General features: G+C 39.6%; 1 protein-coding gene across 41 annotated transcripts in view; it reads left to right on the forward strand.

Annotated features, from left to right (window-relative positions):
• CLASP2 (cytoplasmic linker associated protein 2) overlaps positions 1–13,651 on the forward strand; it is a 170,537-nt gene that overhangs the window by 65,481 nt on the left and 91,405 nt on the right. For 31 of the 41 annotated variants that reach the window (XM_072033163.1, XM_072033162.1, XM_072033147.1 and 28 more), the window contains one exon: positions 9,578–9,724. In XM_072033163.1, the coding sequence (XP_071889264.1) occupies positions 9,578–9,724 (147 nt within the window). Of the gene's footprint in view, positions 1–8,918; positions 9,088–9,577; positions 9,725–13,651 lie in introns of those variants that run through there. The other 10 variants (XM_072033173.1, XM_072033169.1, XM_072033170.1 and 7 more) reach the window with 7 other exon arrangements.

Here is a 13,651-nt window from a genome sequence, read left to right on the forward strand (position 1 = left end):
AATTAACCTAAGTAGATCTATTTTTGCCAAAATACCCTTTTACCATCAATGATCATTTTGTGTGTAGAACTGGTAAAAGTCTCTAAAGCAGTTGACTTCTGAAATACAAGGTTTGCTATTGAACTTCAGGGTCAAAAGCACTTCTGCATAGATTTTTTTGGTCTAAAATCAGTCTAAAATTTTTGGTCTAAATTTCAGCATAGACTAAATTTATATATTTTTTATAAACTCCTTAGAAACATTGAGGAGAGCATGTAAAATGTTTAATTTGGGGATTAGGTATGTTCTTACAGAAGAAAAATGGCATCTACTAAAACTGTCTAGCTGCATGCCAGACACTTCTGATTTTTCAGATCTGATGTGAGGTTTTTTCATTTTCTATATGAAGTTAAGTGGAGTCTATGGTAATAAAACCACAGGTTTTTTTCACCTACAGTAAAGCTGCAGCATTGAGAATAAATAGAAGGTAATTTGGCATAATTTCTTAATCTCCAGTCCTGAGTATGTCAGGTAGAGAACAGGTTGGCTAGTGAGCTCAAAGGCCATTAACAACCCCTTTTATTCTGTGCTGTGTTATGCATGTTTTCATGTTCAGATAAATGTTATTTTCTAATTCCTGAACTATATGCATTTAGAGTAAAATTAGAAATAATAAATTTCTTTACTGCTGTGTGTTCATATTAAAGCTATACGCTTGCTCCACCTTTAGGAGCTGTGTTTTATTTTTGAATCTGTCTTGCTGTTTTCCATTTCCAACATGCAAATATAGTTTAATACACAGAAATTGGATAAGCTAAGAAGTAATGTAAGCTTTTTCTGCTCAAGTAATTTCTATGATGTTAAATCTATCATTGTCAACCTTTAATAGTAAATCACAATTTGAGCTCTATGTAAGTGTTCTTACTGATACTACGTGATATATATCACACATATATGTGATAATGAAGGGGCATATCATACATTTCAAAGGTGAATGAACGTGGTCCTTAAATCTGCCTCTCACCTTTGTGGTGATATATTCCTAATTAATATTTTGAAATTTAAATATTCATACAAACATTTGAATTTAACTGAACTAGGTACTGGAACTACTGCAAACAATTCCTTCCTCAATGGGTGCCAGTTGCTTGACTGACTTAGCTACAAGTACAAAGGCAATGGTCCTTTTTTCTCACTTTTCTGAACTACAGTACCCCATGTTGTAATTCATGCATAGTGGATTCTAACCAAATGTAATGTGTTTTCATATTAAATATTGTTGTTTTAAAATAGGTTAATGGATTTGCTGTACATACTGAAGCTACTGAGAGTAGATACTCAGTGTACAAAGGAAACTTGTGAAGAAGACTTAAGGAGCCTATGTAATGAGACCAGGCCTACTGAACAAAGAGCAGCTCTGAAGTTGTAGAATATTTTAAAGATGAATAGCACAGGCTTATACTTCAAGAAAGTAGTTTTACCTTCAAAAAAGCTATTGGTATCTTTAGCAGCTGGAGTGAGGTATTTCTCCAACAATCAGGTCTTCAGTAAGCAGGCTACAACAGTTAAATAAATCATAGCCAAGTCCTTTTTTGTAGCTCATAGATTTACCAGCCATGAAGAAGTAAAAATCCTCTTCAAACCTTTTATTTCTTTTTGGCTATTACTATTTTAAGTGAACTACCCAGTTTCATTACAATCACTGTCTGGGCAGAGAGACTTTATATGGGAGTATTCATATTTATTTGCCACAGGTCTTGATTGTTTCAGACGTTCCTGCCTCTCTCATTTTCCTTCCAAGATTTCATAGAAGGGTACCCACCTCAGTACAGGTGTTTAAAATTTTACTTTGTGCTGGAGCAGAGGAGTACTCCCATCAGTTACTGCGATACAGGTACCGAATCAACCTATGCTGATTTATTAGAAATTATCAGAAATTACCTATTTGTCATTTCCTCTACAAATAATGTCTCTCTTCTTTCTACGCTTATTTTTTTGATTGTTATTCCCACAACACTATGTTAATATGTTAGCACTGAGTGTAGTGTGGCCTTTAAGCAACAGCATCCTAGAAATGTTGAGGAAAAATGGAACTAAGTATGTACTTTCTTCATTTTTAATTGTGAATCCTGCTGTAGATGGTGCCTTGTCATGAATTCTACAAATCCTGGCTGTCCTTTTCTTCCCCCTCCCTCTTCCCTTTACTGACTAAATCATTCTTTAGTTACTGGTAGGCCATAGACTGCCAGGTGTTGATTTAGGAGACTATTCAATGCACCTGAGGAAAGCTGTGAATAAAGCTGTTGACTTTCAAAGTACGGAAATACTGAATGCATCTTCACTATGGAGTAACATTTGGGAAATGCATAACAAAGGAAAGCCCAATTGGAAGGTAAATAATTTAAAACTGACTAAAGGAAATAGTTCTGCAAATGCAACTGGACATGGAAATCATTTTACAGGTGCTGCAAATGTAAAAGATAGATCCAGATTTGCAAAATCCTTCCCTTAATTGTAGTAGCTAATGATTAAAATGAGAAAATCACTTCAGTTTGAGGAAGATATTTCAGAACTAGAGACTGGGACAAAGCTTGGCTTGGATGGGCAAAAAAGCTCAGCTGCTTGTTTTGGCTTTTTGCAGCTTTGTTTGAAACTTTGTCTTCTAAATCATGTCTTTCAGACAGACAATAGAGTTTATGGAGTGTAAGACTAGCTTTTATTTGGGGTGAGGAAAATACTATTGGAATATTTTATATTTTCACTGAATTAAGTCTTCTCTGAAGATAATCTTTCATGAAACTATTGAGGGAAATGGATAAATTATTAGTATAATAGTATAATTCTTATATAATTATTACAATATCAATATATAATATACAATAAAATAATTATAATTATATAAGTATAATAATGCATTTATAATTATTAATTATATTTTAAAATAGTTATTAATTTGCTTATTTATTAATTATACATTATTATATAATAATAATTTATTATTATTATATATAAGTATTATATAATTATAGTATAATTCTTAGGCTTTAAGAAATGGGAATAATTGTTGTGGCAAGTGCCATTGCCATCCCTAAACATTTATTTTCTGAATGTCTCTCTCAGGTTTAGTTTCTTTACAGTTTTCCCCTCTTCTCTTGCCGCATTCATTTAGATTCTTGGTATTATGTTTTTCTTTTTTTGTTTTGTTTGTTTCAAGGCACATCTGGCATGGACCTATTTCACTGTGCTGTAGTGATCAGTGGAGGGTGGTAGAGCCATGCTCCACCTTGCAATCTTACTGGAAAGTTAGGGGAACATAATGCTGTTGATCCAATTAAAAAATTGTGATACATTTAGCTGATTCGTTTGCCCCGTTCCTGTTACTGTTTGGGGTTTCCTGTGCTTGTGTTTTTTCATTATTTTAAGATGCTGTAGTCCACTAGAACTGCCTGAAAAAAGCGGCACGTTAAGTGAATTTGGCTTCAGAATTGGTTGCAATACGTAGTGTTTCTTTATTTGTTTTATTTTCTGTGCTTTATTGTTTATTTTGCTGTTGTTTGGTGTTTTTTTTTTCTTTTACCTTCATTGGCACAGGGATAATGACTGGGAATTCTGCCTTTATGTTTGGTCTAAAGCATCTTGGGCGTGCTTCAGCTGCCTAAACTTAGGCAGGTAGTGCCTTTTAAAATGCTCTGCAACTTCCAGCTGAGCCACTTATCCTTTGACATGTCTGAATAATTTTTAAAAAAGGTAATACATATGTATAATCTGGCCACCGAAGGTAGTGCTACAAGACAGAAAGATATCCTTTTATCTTTTAGTTACTTTTAATTCAAATTGCATAGTGCATTACTTAAGAATTTTAGTATTTGAACCTTTGCTGTGGTTCACAAATCTGGTTTCTGTTTCTAGTAGAACAGCTGTGTCTGGATTTAATCTTCAAATAACTTTATCAAATTTACAATTTACCAAACTCTAGAGCCTAATCCGTTGGTCAAGTTGGTTGGTTTGTTTGTTTTACTAGAAACACTCTATTGACTCTTCTGAAACATTTTGTAGAAATCTGCCTGAACTCCTGGATACCTGTTCACTTGCTACAGAGCCCTTGTACAACACATGCCGACTTTGCAGAGCTCTCATTACTATAGAGGAGAAAACTTGTAATGCTGGAACTTGTGTTGCTAGCTTTATGAATATAACAACCTTTTTTGGTACTTTTCTAGTTGGAAGTTCTTCATCTGGAAGTTGTACCAGAGTGAGAACCTTTGGTGCTCTCTAGGTTTCTTCAGGAGCTTTTGGCAATGCTAGATTCCAGGCTTTCTGTGGGGAAGTACTTAGCACCAATACCCTTACTATCCATTGAGATTTAGAATGAAAGTACTGAGTACAAGGACAGTCTTAGGAGATTTAACTGAGATGTGGTCTCTTTCGTTGTGTTCTTCCTTTCACATGTTTTGTACATTGCTAGCAATAAATGCTGCTAGGAGAATGTTCTTTCAGCTGTCAGGTATATTTGCAAATGTTCAATTAGATATGCTGAAAGTGTTTGGCCTAGTAAATTATCTTAATACATTTTAAATTGCTTTTAGTTGTTTTTATCAAAGTCATTCTAGATTGAAAACATGTTTGCATCCTTCAGATGGACTTGATTTGAAACTTTCAATTATATTTAGTCTTTTATGGCTTCCATTGGAGAAAATAACTTCATTTGCAGACTAAACAAAACTACTGTTACAGTCATAGCTGGGTGCTGTCAGTACAACCATCATCATGCTGCACACGGGGAGTGAGGAGCTTCAGCCCTCTTACGGGAGCTAACTGGGGGCATGTAGTAAATTGTCTCAGTTCTTCTGGCTTTTGTAGACCCACACCTTGCTTCTGCCTTGTGGATTAACAGTTGTACCTTGAGCCAGAGGTCTGGGCACTGGGCTACGTGGAAGTGCTTTTGTGAAAGAGGCAAACTAGTGTCATGGCACTCAAGTGAGAACGCATGGAAAGCACGTCTTCATGGAAGATTGCAGGTTTCAGGTATTCACAAATACTTCTAGGGGTCTTTCTGAAAATGAAGTGTTTCTAAAGATAAATTGGTATTACGCTGTTAATAAAGCCTAGGGAAATAAAGCTGTGACGGCCCAAACAGGTGGAGAAAAACTTCAGGTTCCTGTGAAAGATGGTACAAAATTTTCCTGTTTTTCTTTATTAAAAAAAAAAATACACCTCAACACTTACTACTTCAGCCTTAAAACTTAAAATTAAGACGGTAATGTGCTGTAACTTGTGGTGACTGTACTTCTTTTTTTTTTTTTTTTTTTTAACATAAATCATGAAAAAGACCAGTTAAGAATGTCTATGTGTCAGTGGTCAAGGTGAGTTCTATGATTCAAAAAATCCTTTTGCATTTGAAGGGGTGGGGAAAAAAGAAATGTAAAAAATGGCTTTTTAAAGGCTAGGTTTTGGGGGGAAACTCAGTTACAAGAGATAGGGAAAAGGCGGAGGTGCTTAATGCCTTCTTTGCCTCAGTCTTTAGCGGCAATACCGGTTGTTCTCTGGATACCCAGTACCCTGAGCTGGTGGAAGGGGATGGAGAGCAGGACGTGGCCCTCACTATCCACAAAGAACTGGTTGGTGACCTGGTACGGCACTTGGATGTGCACAAGTCAATGGGGCCAGATGGGATCCACCCAAGGGTACTGAGAGAACTGGCAGAGGAGCTGGCCAAGCCCCTATCCATCATTTATCAAGAGTCCTGGCTATCAGGGGAGGTCCCAGTTGACTGGTGGCTAGCAAACGTGACGCCCATCTACAAGAAGGGCCGGAGGGCAGACCTGGGAAACTACAGGCCTGTCAGTTTGACCTCAGTTCCAGGGAAGCTCATGGAGCAGATCCTCTTGAGTCATCATACAGCACTTGTAGGGCAAGCAGGAGATCAGGCCCAGTCAGCATGGGTTTATGAAAGGCAGGTCCTGCTTGACGAACCTGATCTCCTTCTATGACAAAGTGACGCGCTGGGTGGACGAGGGAAAGGCTGTGGATGTGGTCTACCTTGACTTCAGCAAGGCTTTTGACACCGTCTCCCACAGCATTCTCCTCAAGAAACTGGCTGCTCTTGACTTCGACTGGCACACACTTCGTTGGGTTAGAAACTGGCTGGATAGCTGGGCCCAAAGAGTCATGGTGAATGGAGTCAAGTCCAGTTGGAGGCCAGTCACTAGTGGCGTCCCCCAGGGCTCGGTGCTGGGGCCGGTCCTCTTTAATATCTTCATCGATGATCTGGACGAGGGCATTGAGTGCACCCTCAATAAGTTTGCAGATGACACCAAGTTAGGTGCGTGTGTCGATCTGCTCGAGGGTAGGAAGGCTCTGCAGGAGGATCTGGATAGGCTGCACCGATGGGCTGAGGTCAACTGCATGAAGTTCAACAAGGCCAAGTGCCGGGTCCTGCACCTGGGGCACAATAAACCCAAGCAGCGCTACAGGCGGGGAGATGAGTGGTTGGAAAGCTGCCAGGCAGAGAAGGACCTGGGAGTACTGGTTGATAGTCAGCTGAATATGAGCGAGCATTGTGCTCAGGTGGCCAAGAAGGCCAATGGCATCCTGGCTTGCATCAGAAAGAGTGTGACAAGCAGGGCTAGGGAGGTGATCGTCCCCCATACTCAGCTCTGGTGAGGCTGCACCTCGAGTACTGTGTTCAGTTTTGGGCCCCTTGCTACAAGAAGGACATCGAGGTGCTTGAGCGGGTCCAGAGAAGGGCGACGAAGCTGGTGAGGGGCCTGGAGAACAAGTCCTACGAGGAGCAGCTGAGGGAGCTGGGCTTGTTCAGCCTAGAGAAGAGGAGGCTCAGGGGCGACCTTATTGCTCTCTACAGGTACCTTAAAGGATTATGTAGAGAGGTGGGGATTGGTCTATTCTCCCACGTGCCTGGTGACAGGACGAGGGGGAATGGGCTTAAGTTGCGCCAGGGGAGTTTTAGGTTAGATGTTAGGAAGAACTTCTTTACCGAAAGGGTTGTTAGACACTGGAACAGGCTGCCCAGGGAAGTGGTGGAGTCACCATCCCTGGAAGTCTTTAAAAGACGTTTAGATGTAGAGCTTAGGGATATGGTTTAGTGGGGACTGTTAGCGTTGGGTCAGAGGTTGGACTCGATGATCTTGAGGTCTCTTCCAACCTAGAAATTCTGTGATTCTGTGATTCTGTTTTTCTGCGGACAGAATAAGTGTAAAACTATTTCATAGGTAGGTTTTTTAATCCAGTGTTAACAATGTTTGGTGTATAAAACAAGTCTTTGAGGTTTAGAAATATGACTATATTATCCAGAGCATTGTTTAATATATGGGCCCCTAATTATCCAACATGTCAGTAACTAGGAATGCTTGCTTCCCAGAGTACAGCCTTGTTTGGGGTTGTTCAGTTTCTGTTGTTAGGTGTTTTGTTGTTTGTTTGTTTGTTTTTGGTGGTTTCTTTTGATTAGGAGATTTTGCTTAAATGCTCACTTCATATTTTTAACGTTGTGGTGTAAATAAATTCTTTTTTTTTTTTTTTCAAAGGTCTGTTGTGTGACATTTGCATATCAGTGCTGCATTGTTGTGCAGTTTTGTAGCATGAAATGTAGCGTGTTTCATTTTGAATGGTAAAAATCAAAAATGTTTTTGTTGCTTTATTTTAGTATTTACATTTGGTCAGTTTTCACAATAGCATATTGATGTGTCAGTCTGTTCAGGCTGCTTAAAAGTTTGCAAGATATTACCTAATGCTGTTCTAAAATTACCTGTAGCGTTGCAGGCATCCTAGACTTTAACAATCATCATTTGCGTCCCTATTACAGTATGACACTTATTACATTCAACCTGGCATCGGTTTGGTGGCGTTCCCTGTTCAAAACCGTGACGCCTGGCTCTTTTTGTGCTGCTGGGAGCACAAGTAGCAGGGATGGGAATGCATCTGCCTCCCCAGCCCTAGGGCTGTGCAGCCCCATGCTGCTCCCACAGCAATGTGGGGCCAGGGGGTGATGCCATGGCCCCATACCTGGCAGATCTGCACCCCAGTGAGCATGGGGAGCTTCTCTCACAAGCTGGTGTTTGTGAGAGAGGAGAGGGCGGGATGATCGCCATGCAAGCTGTCACTGTGTGTCCAGAGGTTTCTTGTGCCTTTTTTTTTTTTTTTTGCTGTTTCTTCAATCATCAAGATTTTTTTAGTGCAGTACACAGTTTTTTGCTAGTGCTAGGAAAATGCCTTCACTACAGGACCAGTGATCTCTGACACGTTAAATGTGGGTTGTTCTAACGTTAGGTTTTGTTGCGAATGCTGCAGAGAGGGGAAGAGCCTTGCTTTACCATTTTAATGAAAGCTGCTTCCCTTTGGGAGGCTTTATTATTAAATATAGTTGATAATTTGCTGGAAACAAGCTCTGGATAAGCAATGGGTAAATAGTCGTCCTTCCAGAGATAACAAGGGTTTGCAATTAATTTTATTTTTTTAGACGTGACAGGTTTTAGAGAAGGCAATGTGCTAAATTGATCTTCTATTACTGTAGTGCTGCTGGGGCTCAGCATGGCCCATTTTAGTTACTATGAGAATATTTTCCATGTCGATGCTTAGACAAATCCTTCCTCCACTAAGTGGGTTGATAAACGGTTGTGTTCTGCTGCAGGTTTTGTTTTCTGAGGCACTGAGGCTGCTTTACCTAGCGACTAGAGATTAATCCCTTCCTCGCTTAGATGTTAACAAAACTGTGCTCATGGGAGGAGCACAAACCCCGAAGTGCAGTGGGCAGGCAGTCTGATGGCTTGAACGCAGGATGGCAATTGTGGCGGACACAGCGTGTGGGAACGCATTTATTTGCAGGAAGGATTCCCACCTTCTCCTTGCCGATGATGTCACCTCGCAGCCCATTGGTTCTGCCGGCACCTAGTGCAGGGAAGGCAGAGAAAGATGCCGGCACAAACCTCAGCGGAGGATGTAGGGTGTTTGCGAGCAGGTTCCCATTACATCTTCGCTTAGGGTTGAGAATTCACTGCGTTGCGGCCATGTGAAGTGCTGGGTCTGTCCTAGAGCAAGGGGATTTAAGAGCTATCAGAGGAATGAGGCGGCTGATTTGCAAGCGGATCTGCGATTGTAAGTTGAAAAATCAGTGTGGAAGGAAGGAGGTAGGGAGTGCTGGTAGACACATTGTGGGAGGATGTGCAGCAGAAAAATGCATGCGTGAGTAAAAGGGAGAAAAGGGAGAAGCAGTAGACTGCAATGATAAAAATCATATTAAGGGCTGTCCTTTGGGGAAAATATTCAGAAATGGGCAAAAAAATCAATCTGTGCAAAGATATTTTCCCTTTGTGGGAATGAATGTGTAGGATTCATTTTCTGCATGCAATTTTAGAGTGGTTAATTAAGGAGGCAAAAGAATGTTTTATAAGCACTGCTGTGTAGAAAATGTTATTTACCATTGTCATTTTATTCCCAGGTCACAGACAGAGGACGAAGTGATAAATCCTTTTTTTATTTATGCATTTTGTGAATCTCTGTGAATTGTGAAACAAAATAGCAGATCAGCAAATAAATATACCTTCATTTTAATGGTTTTATTCTTATTTAATGTATCCTTTTCCAGACAAAAGCTTTGATGATGACGAGTCGGTGGATGGAAATAGGCCATCATCAGCTGCTTCAGCCTTTAAGGTTCCTGCACCTAAAAAGCCAGGAAATCCTTCCAACAGTACAAGAAAGCCGGGTTCGGCTGGTGGGCCTAAGGTTGGAGGTAATGTAAACCTATTCAAGTCCCTAATAGGTGTTCCCAGAAACCTTGCTAAGAGAGAGTACAGAATGGAACTTTGGGAGGTGATGTTTAATTCATGACTGCAGTATTCTTTGCAGAGCTGGAAACAGTAAGGGACCATCTTTTATGTAATTAGTTGTATGTAAAGGTGTGTGCATGTCTGTCTGGCATTTTGGATGTACATTTAGCTTATAGAGGCCTCTGATAAATGAAACTAACATCTGGAGGTGGTAATTGTGTTGGTAAAATGAGTATATGGGTGCTTCTTTGATGGAATCCACACATGACTTAATATATAAATGAATGTATTGTCAATTTCTGGAGTAGCTCTGTGTAGGTGAGATTTTTGCTCTAAGGCCTACACCATTTCACATGGCTAGAAAGGGCAAGCCATCAATTGTGTACCTCAACAGAGGTATGTAGTGCAGCTCAGTGACTTCTCTTACTCCTTAAACTGTCAAAAGTAATGTGAAAGTGGTTGTAGAAGACAAAAAAGAAGGCCAAAACACTTGCCAGATTTTTTTGCATGGTAGACTTCAAAGCAGGGTAATGATGATGCTGACTAATTGTAACTGTTGAATGTGGACATCCTCCCCCCTTCTTTTTTTTTTTTTCCTTTTTTATAGTGAGGAGGGGCAGAATCTAACAAGCAACTGTTTACTGCTCTAAAAAAAAGTAATAGCTTTTTTGATGGTTCATATACACATTCAGAAAAATACATAATTAAGTGGAAGTATACCATGCTTCAGGTATGGCATTTTATGAAAAATTGATTTTTTTATTAAGGGATTTTTTGAGTCATTTTTTTCCAGAGCCTATTCATGAAACATCCTCTTATATGAACTCCAAAGCAAAGAAAAAAATTGAACTAAGGTATGCATGCCAAACCAGCTGCCTTATGCGTTTGCTTGTCAATAAGATATAGCTCATGTTTTGACAATTTATTGCATCTCTTATGTGATCTTCAGACTTCCTGATATATTGAAAAGATTCCCATAGGGTGGGATGAACGGTGCTGTAGTACAACTTGTGCTTACAACTCAGTGAATCATGAAGCACCACTTAAAAGATTTCATAAAGGAACCTGTCTCTTGGAAGTAACTATTAGTATTTTTTGTTGTGTACCTCCTGTAAGTTAAAGCATGGTTGGTTTGTTTGTTTTTACATGCAAAATGTAGTACCAGAACTGAACACTTCGGATTCCTGTTTCAATATAATATAAGTATAATTGATATTGCCTAATATTAAGTATAGATGTTTGTTAATGAGGAATTGCTTTTACATTTGGACTTGTGAAAAACCTTTTCAATAAAAGCCTGAATGTAAGAGAACAGGGAAAGGGAAATAAGATCAGAATAAACACTTAACTGGTTAATCACTTTATCTAGAAATTTGATAGATAGAGTTAATTAAAAAAATGTTGGTTTTCCTCCCTTTCCTATATTGCCAATCTTTTAAAGATAATAAAATGGAGAAGAAAAAAAGCATGGAATAAGGACAACATTTAAGCATGCCAAAAATAGAGCATTTGGGTTGTTCCTTGCTTTATACCTTCTCCTTTCGACTTCAATATTCTTCACGAAATGTCTAGAAGGTAGAAATGTGCCTTCTGGTCTTCAGTTCAGTGCTGAAACTACTTTTGTCTAGTAACCAGCTTGCTAGCAGATAGAAATGTTAAATGTCTGCATTTAGAGGGCCTTACCCTTCTGAATAGTATTTACGAATCCTGCATCTTCTAGCCTATCAAAAAGCATTAGTGGAGGTGCCATTTTTATTTCTAAGTCAAGTTATCTTCCAGAAGTAAAGAGTTTCCTCTAACTTTATTCATATGAACAGCGGACCTAGTTTAGATTAGAGGTCTATGTATAGCCTACTACCCTGTCTGACAGGAGTCAGAATTGGTTGCTAGATGAATGCACATGAACAAGGCAAGTGTCCAGAAGCACATGGTCTTTACCAGACAAAAGCACTGGGTTTAGAGAGCTTCACTCCACAGGTAACTGTGGGCTTCAAGGAGTCCAGTTAGAGCATCTTATTGTGCTTATCTTGAGACTTCCTGGTTCTTGTTGCATGCGAACAAACCTGATCTCTTTTGTATCCACTTTCTGTCTGGGTCTGCTTTACAAGCATCTAAAGGCACACCTAAGATTTTTTTTTTCAGCCCCCAAATTACCTTCTTTGTTGGCAATCTGTGGTTCTAGCAGTTGTCTGCTCTTGCTGATTCAGTAGGGCTCTACCACATAGTGCAGCCCTGAATCCTGCTCACTACTGCATTACGAGCCTGTAAACAGTGGGGATGTTGTTGGCTCACCTTTCTCTCCTAAGCACTGGCTTCAGGTATTTCAGGACTCTAATGCTTGCTTCGCCATTCTGCCACATGCGGGTCCTGCTTACTTAAGTTGTCTCTGACTCTGTGCATGTGAGTGTGCAAGTACATGTATATATACATATCTAGAATTTACATTTCAGCCTTAGAGGAAGAAGCCACAGCAGTTCCCGTATCTGTGTTGCTTTTTTTTTTTTATTTTTAACAAAGTTCTTACAGGTCATCTCAGTGACCCGCAGCTGAAACAATCCTTCTGTGCAGATTCTTCTCTTTAAGCTTGTGTGACCAGATAGAACTGTCAGTGCAGGTGGAAATTATGCTGAGCATAGGCTGAGATTGCTAGAAGTTGATTTACTTAAAACTAGTTATTGCATTCCAGAGATCCTTTTTCCCTGATGATGTTACTTTAAAAGACATTTTTCCTCCCCTCCCCAATTCCAAAGGGAAGTGGAGGTGAGTCTGGCTTAAGGCTAAGAAAATTAAACCTAAAACTTATTAAAAGAAAATTAAACCATGTTGCTCGACTTCTTTTATGGAGATATCTCTTGAATTGGGTGTATGCTTGGCTTTTCATTACATACATTATGGAGATATTTCTTATTTAAGAAATTGATTGCTTCCCAGATGCTCTGTTTGAGTGCAATGACCCATCCAGGAAAAAAAGATTTTCAGTAATTTAAGTGCCCACCACACTGTAGGAAATACATTTTGGTGGCACTGGAAATGCAAAATCATTGTCCAGGGAAGGCAGTTGAAGCATGTATGTACATTAGCAATAGCAATGCCCTACGGGGGGATTGTATCTCCTAGAGCTAGGAATTATTATTCAAGATATCTTCCTGCCCACAGTAGGGATGGGAGGGATTGTAGACTCGTACATATGATGGCAGGTGCAATTAAGTCTGTTGAAGGTAGCTTGCCAGAAAAGTATCAGAGTGGGCAGCATTATCAGGGTACCACTCTGCATGTAAGAAATCCAGCAGTCCGTTTCTCATCTGATTTTAGTGCTTGGAGGTTTTCAGACCCTAACCTTCTTGCTTGTGAAGAATTAGAAGTATTGGATCTTCAATTTAATGGGTTAATATTTTGTCTGGCATATTTCTTATTCCATGGTTGATACACTTCCCCAAACTAGTCATTTGCCACAATATGCAGTGTCCCACACAGCTGATCTATTTATTTCTGACGCAGTTGTTTTCAGCTATTCACTGGAGTGACAGAGCCTCTCTCCAAGGCCGCCTCCTTGAGAATGCACACAGTGTGCATTCTGCACTCCAAGAAATGGATGCTCACAGGTTCTTGGCAGTATGGCATGCCATGTTTCAATTGAAAGAGACACCATTATTTAAAGTAGGAATTGGCTTAAGTTGCGTAGTTGAGTATGTTAGCCAAATGAACTATATTCTTGTCTCTGTGTTCTTCAAGATCTCTTGGAGGGCTGTGGCAGGTTTTCTTGCCAATGCGAACTCCTTTCCAAGACTTTGAGGGAATTGTTCCTTTTTTTCCTATTCAGAAGTTTTATGGTGTGTAGATGTTAACAGGAAAGCTCAGTCTGCACCTTGACAGGAAGACTAGACTCCTTT

This window comes from Anas platyrhynchos, chromosome 2 (assembly GCF_047663525.1).
Source record: "Anas platyrhynchos isolate ZD024472 breed Pekin duck chromosome 2, IASCAAS_PekinDuck_T2T, whole genome shotgun sequence".
Classification (NCBI taxonomy): domain Eukaryota; kingdom Metazoa; phylum Chordata; class Aves; order Anseriformes; family Anatidae; genus Anas; species Anas platyrhynchos.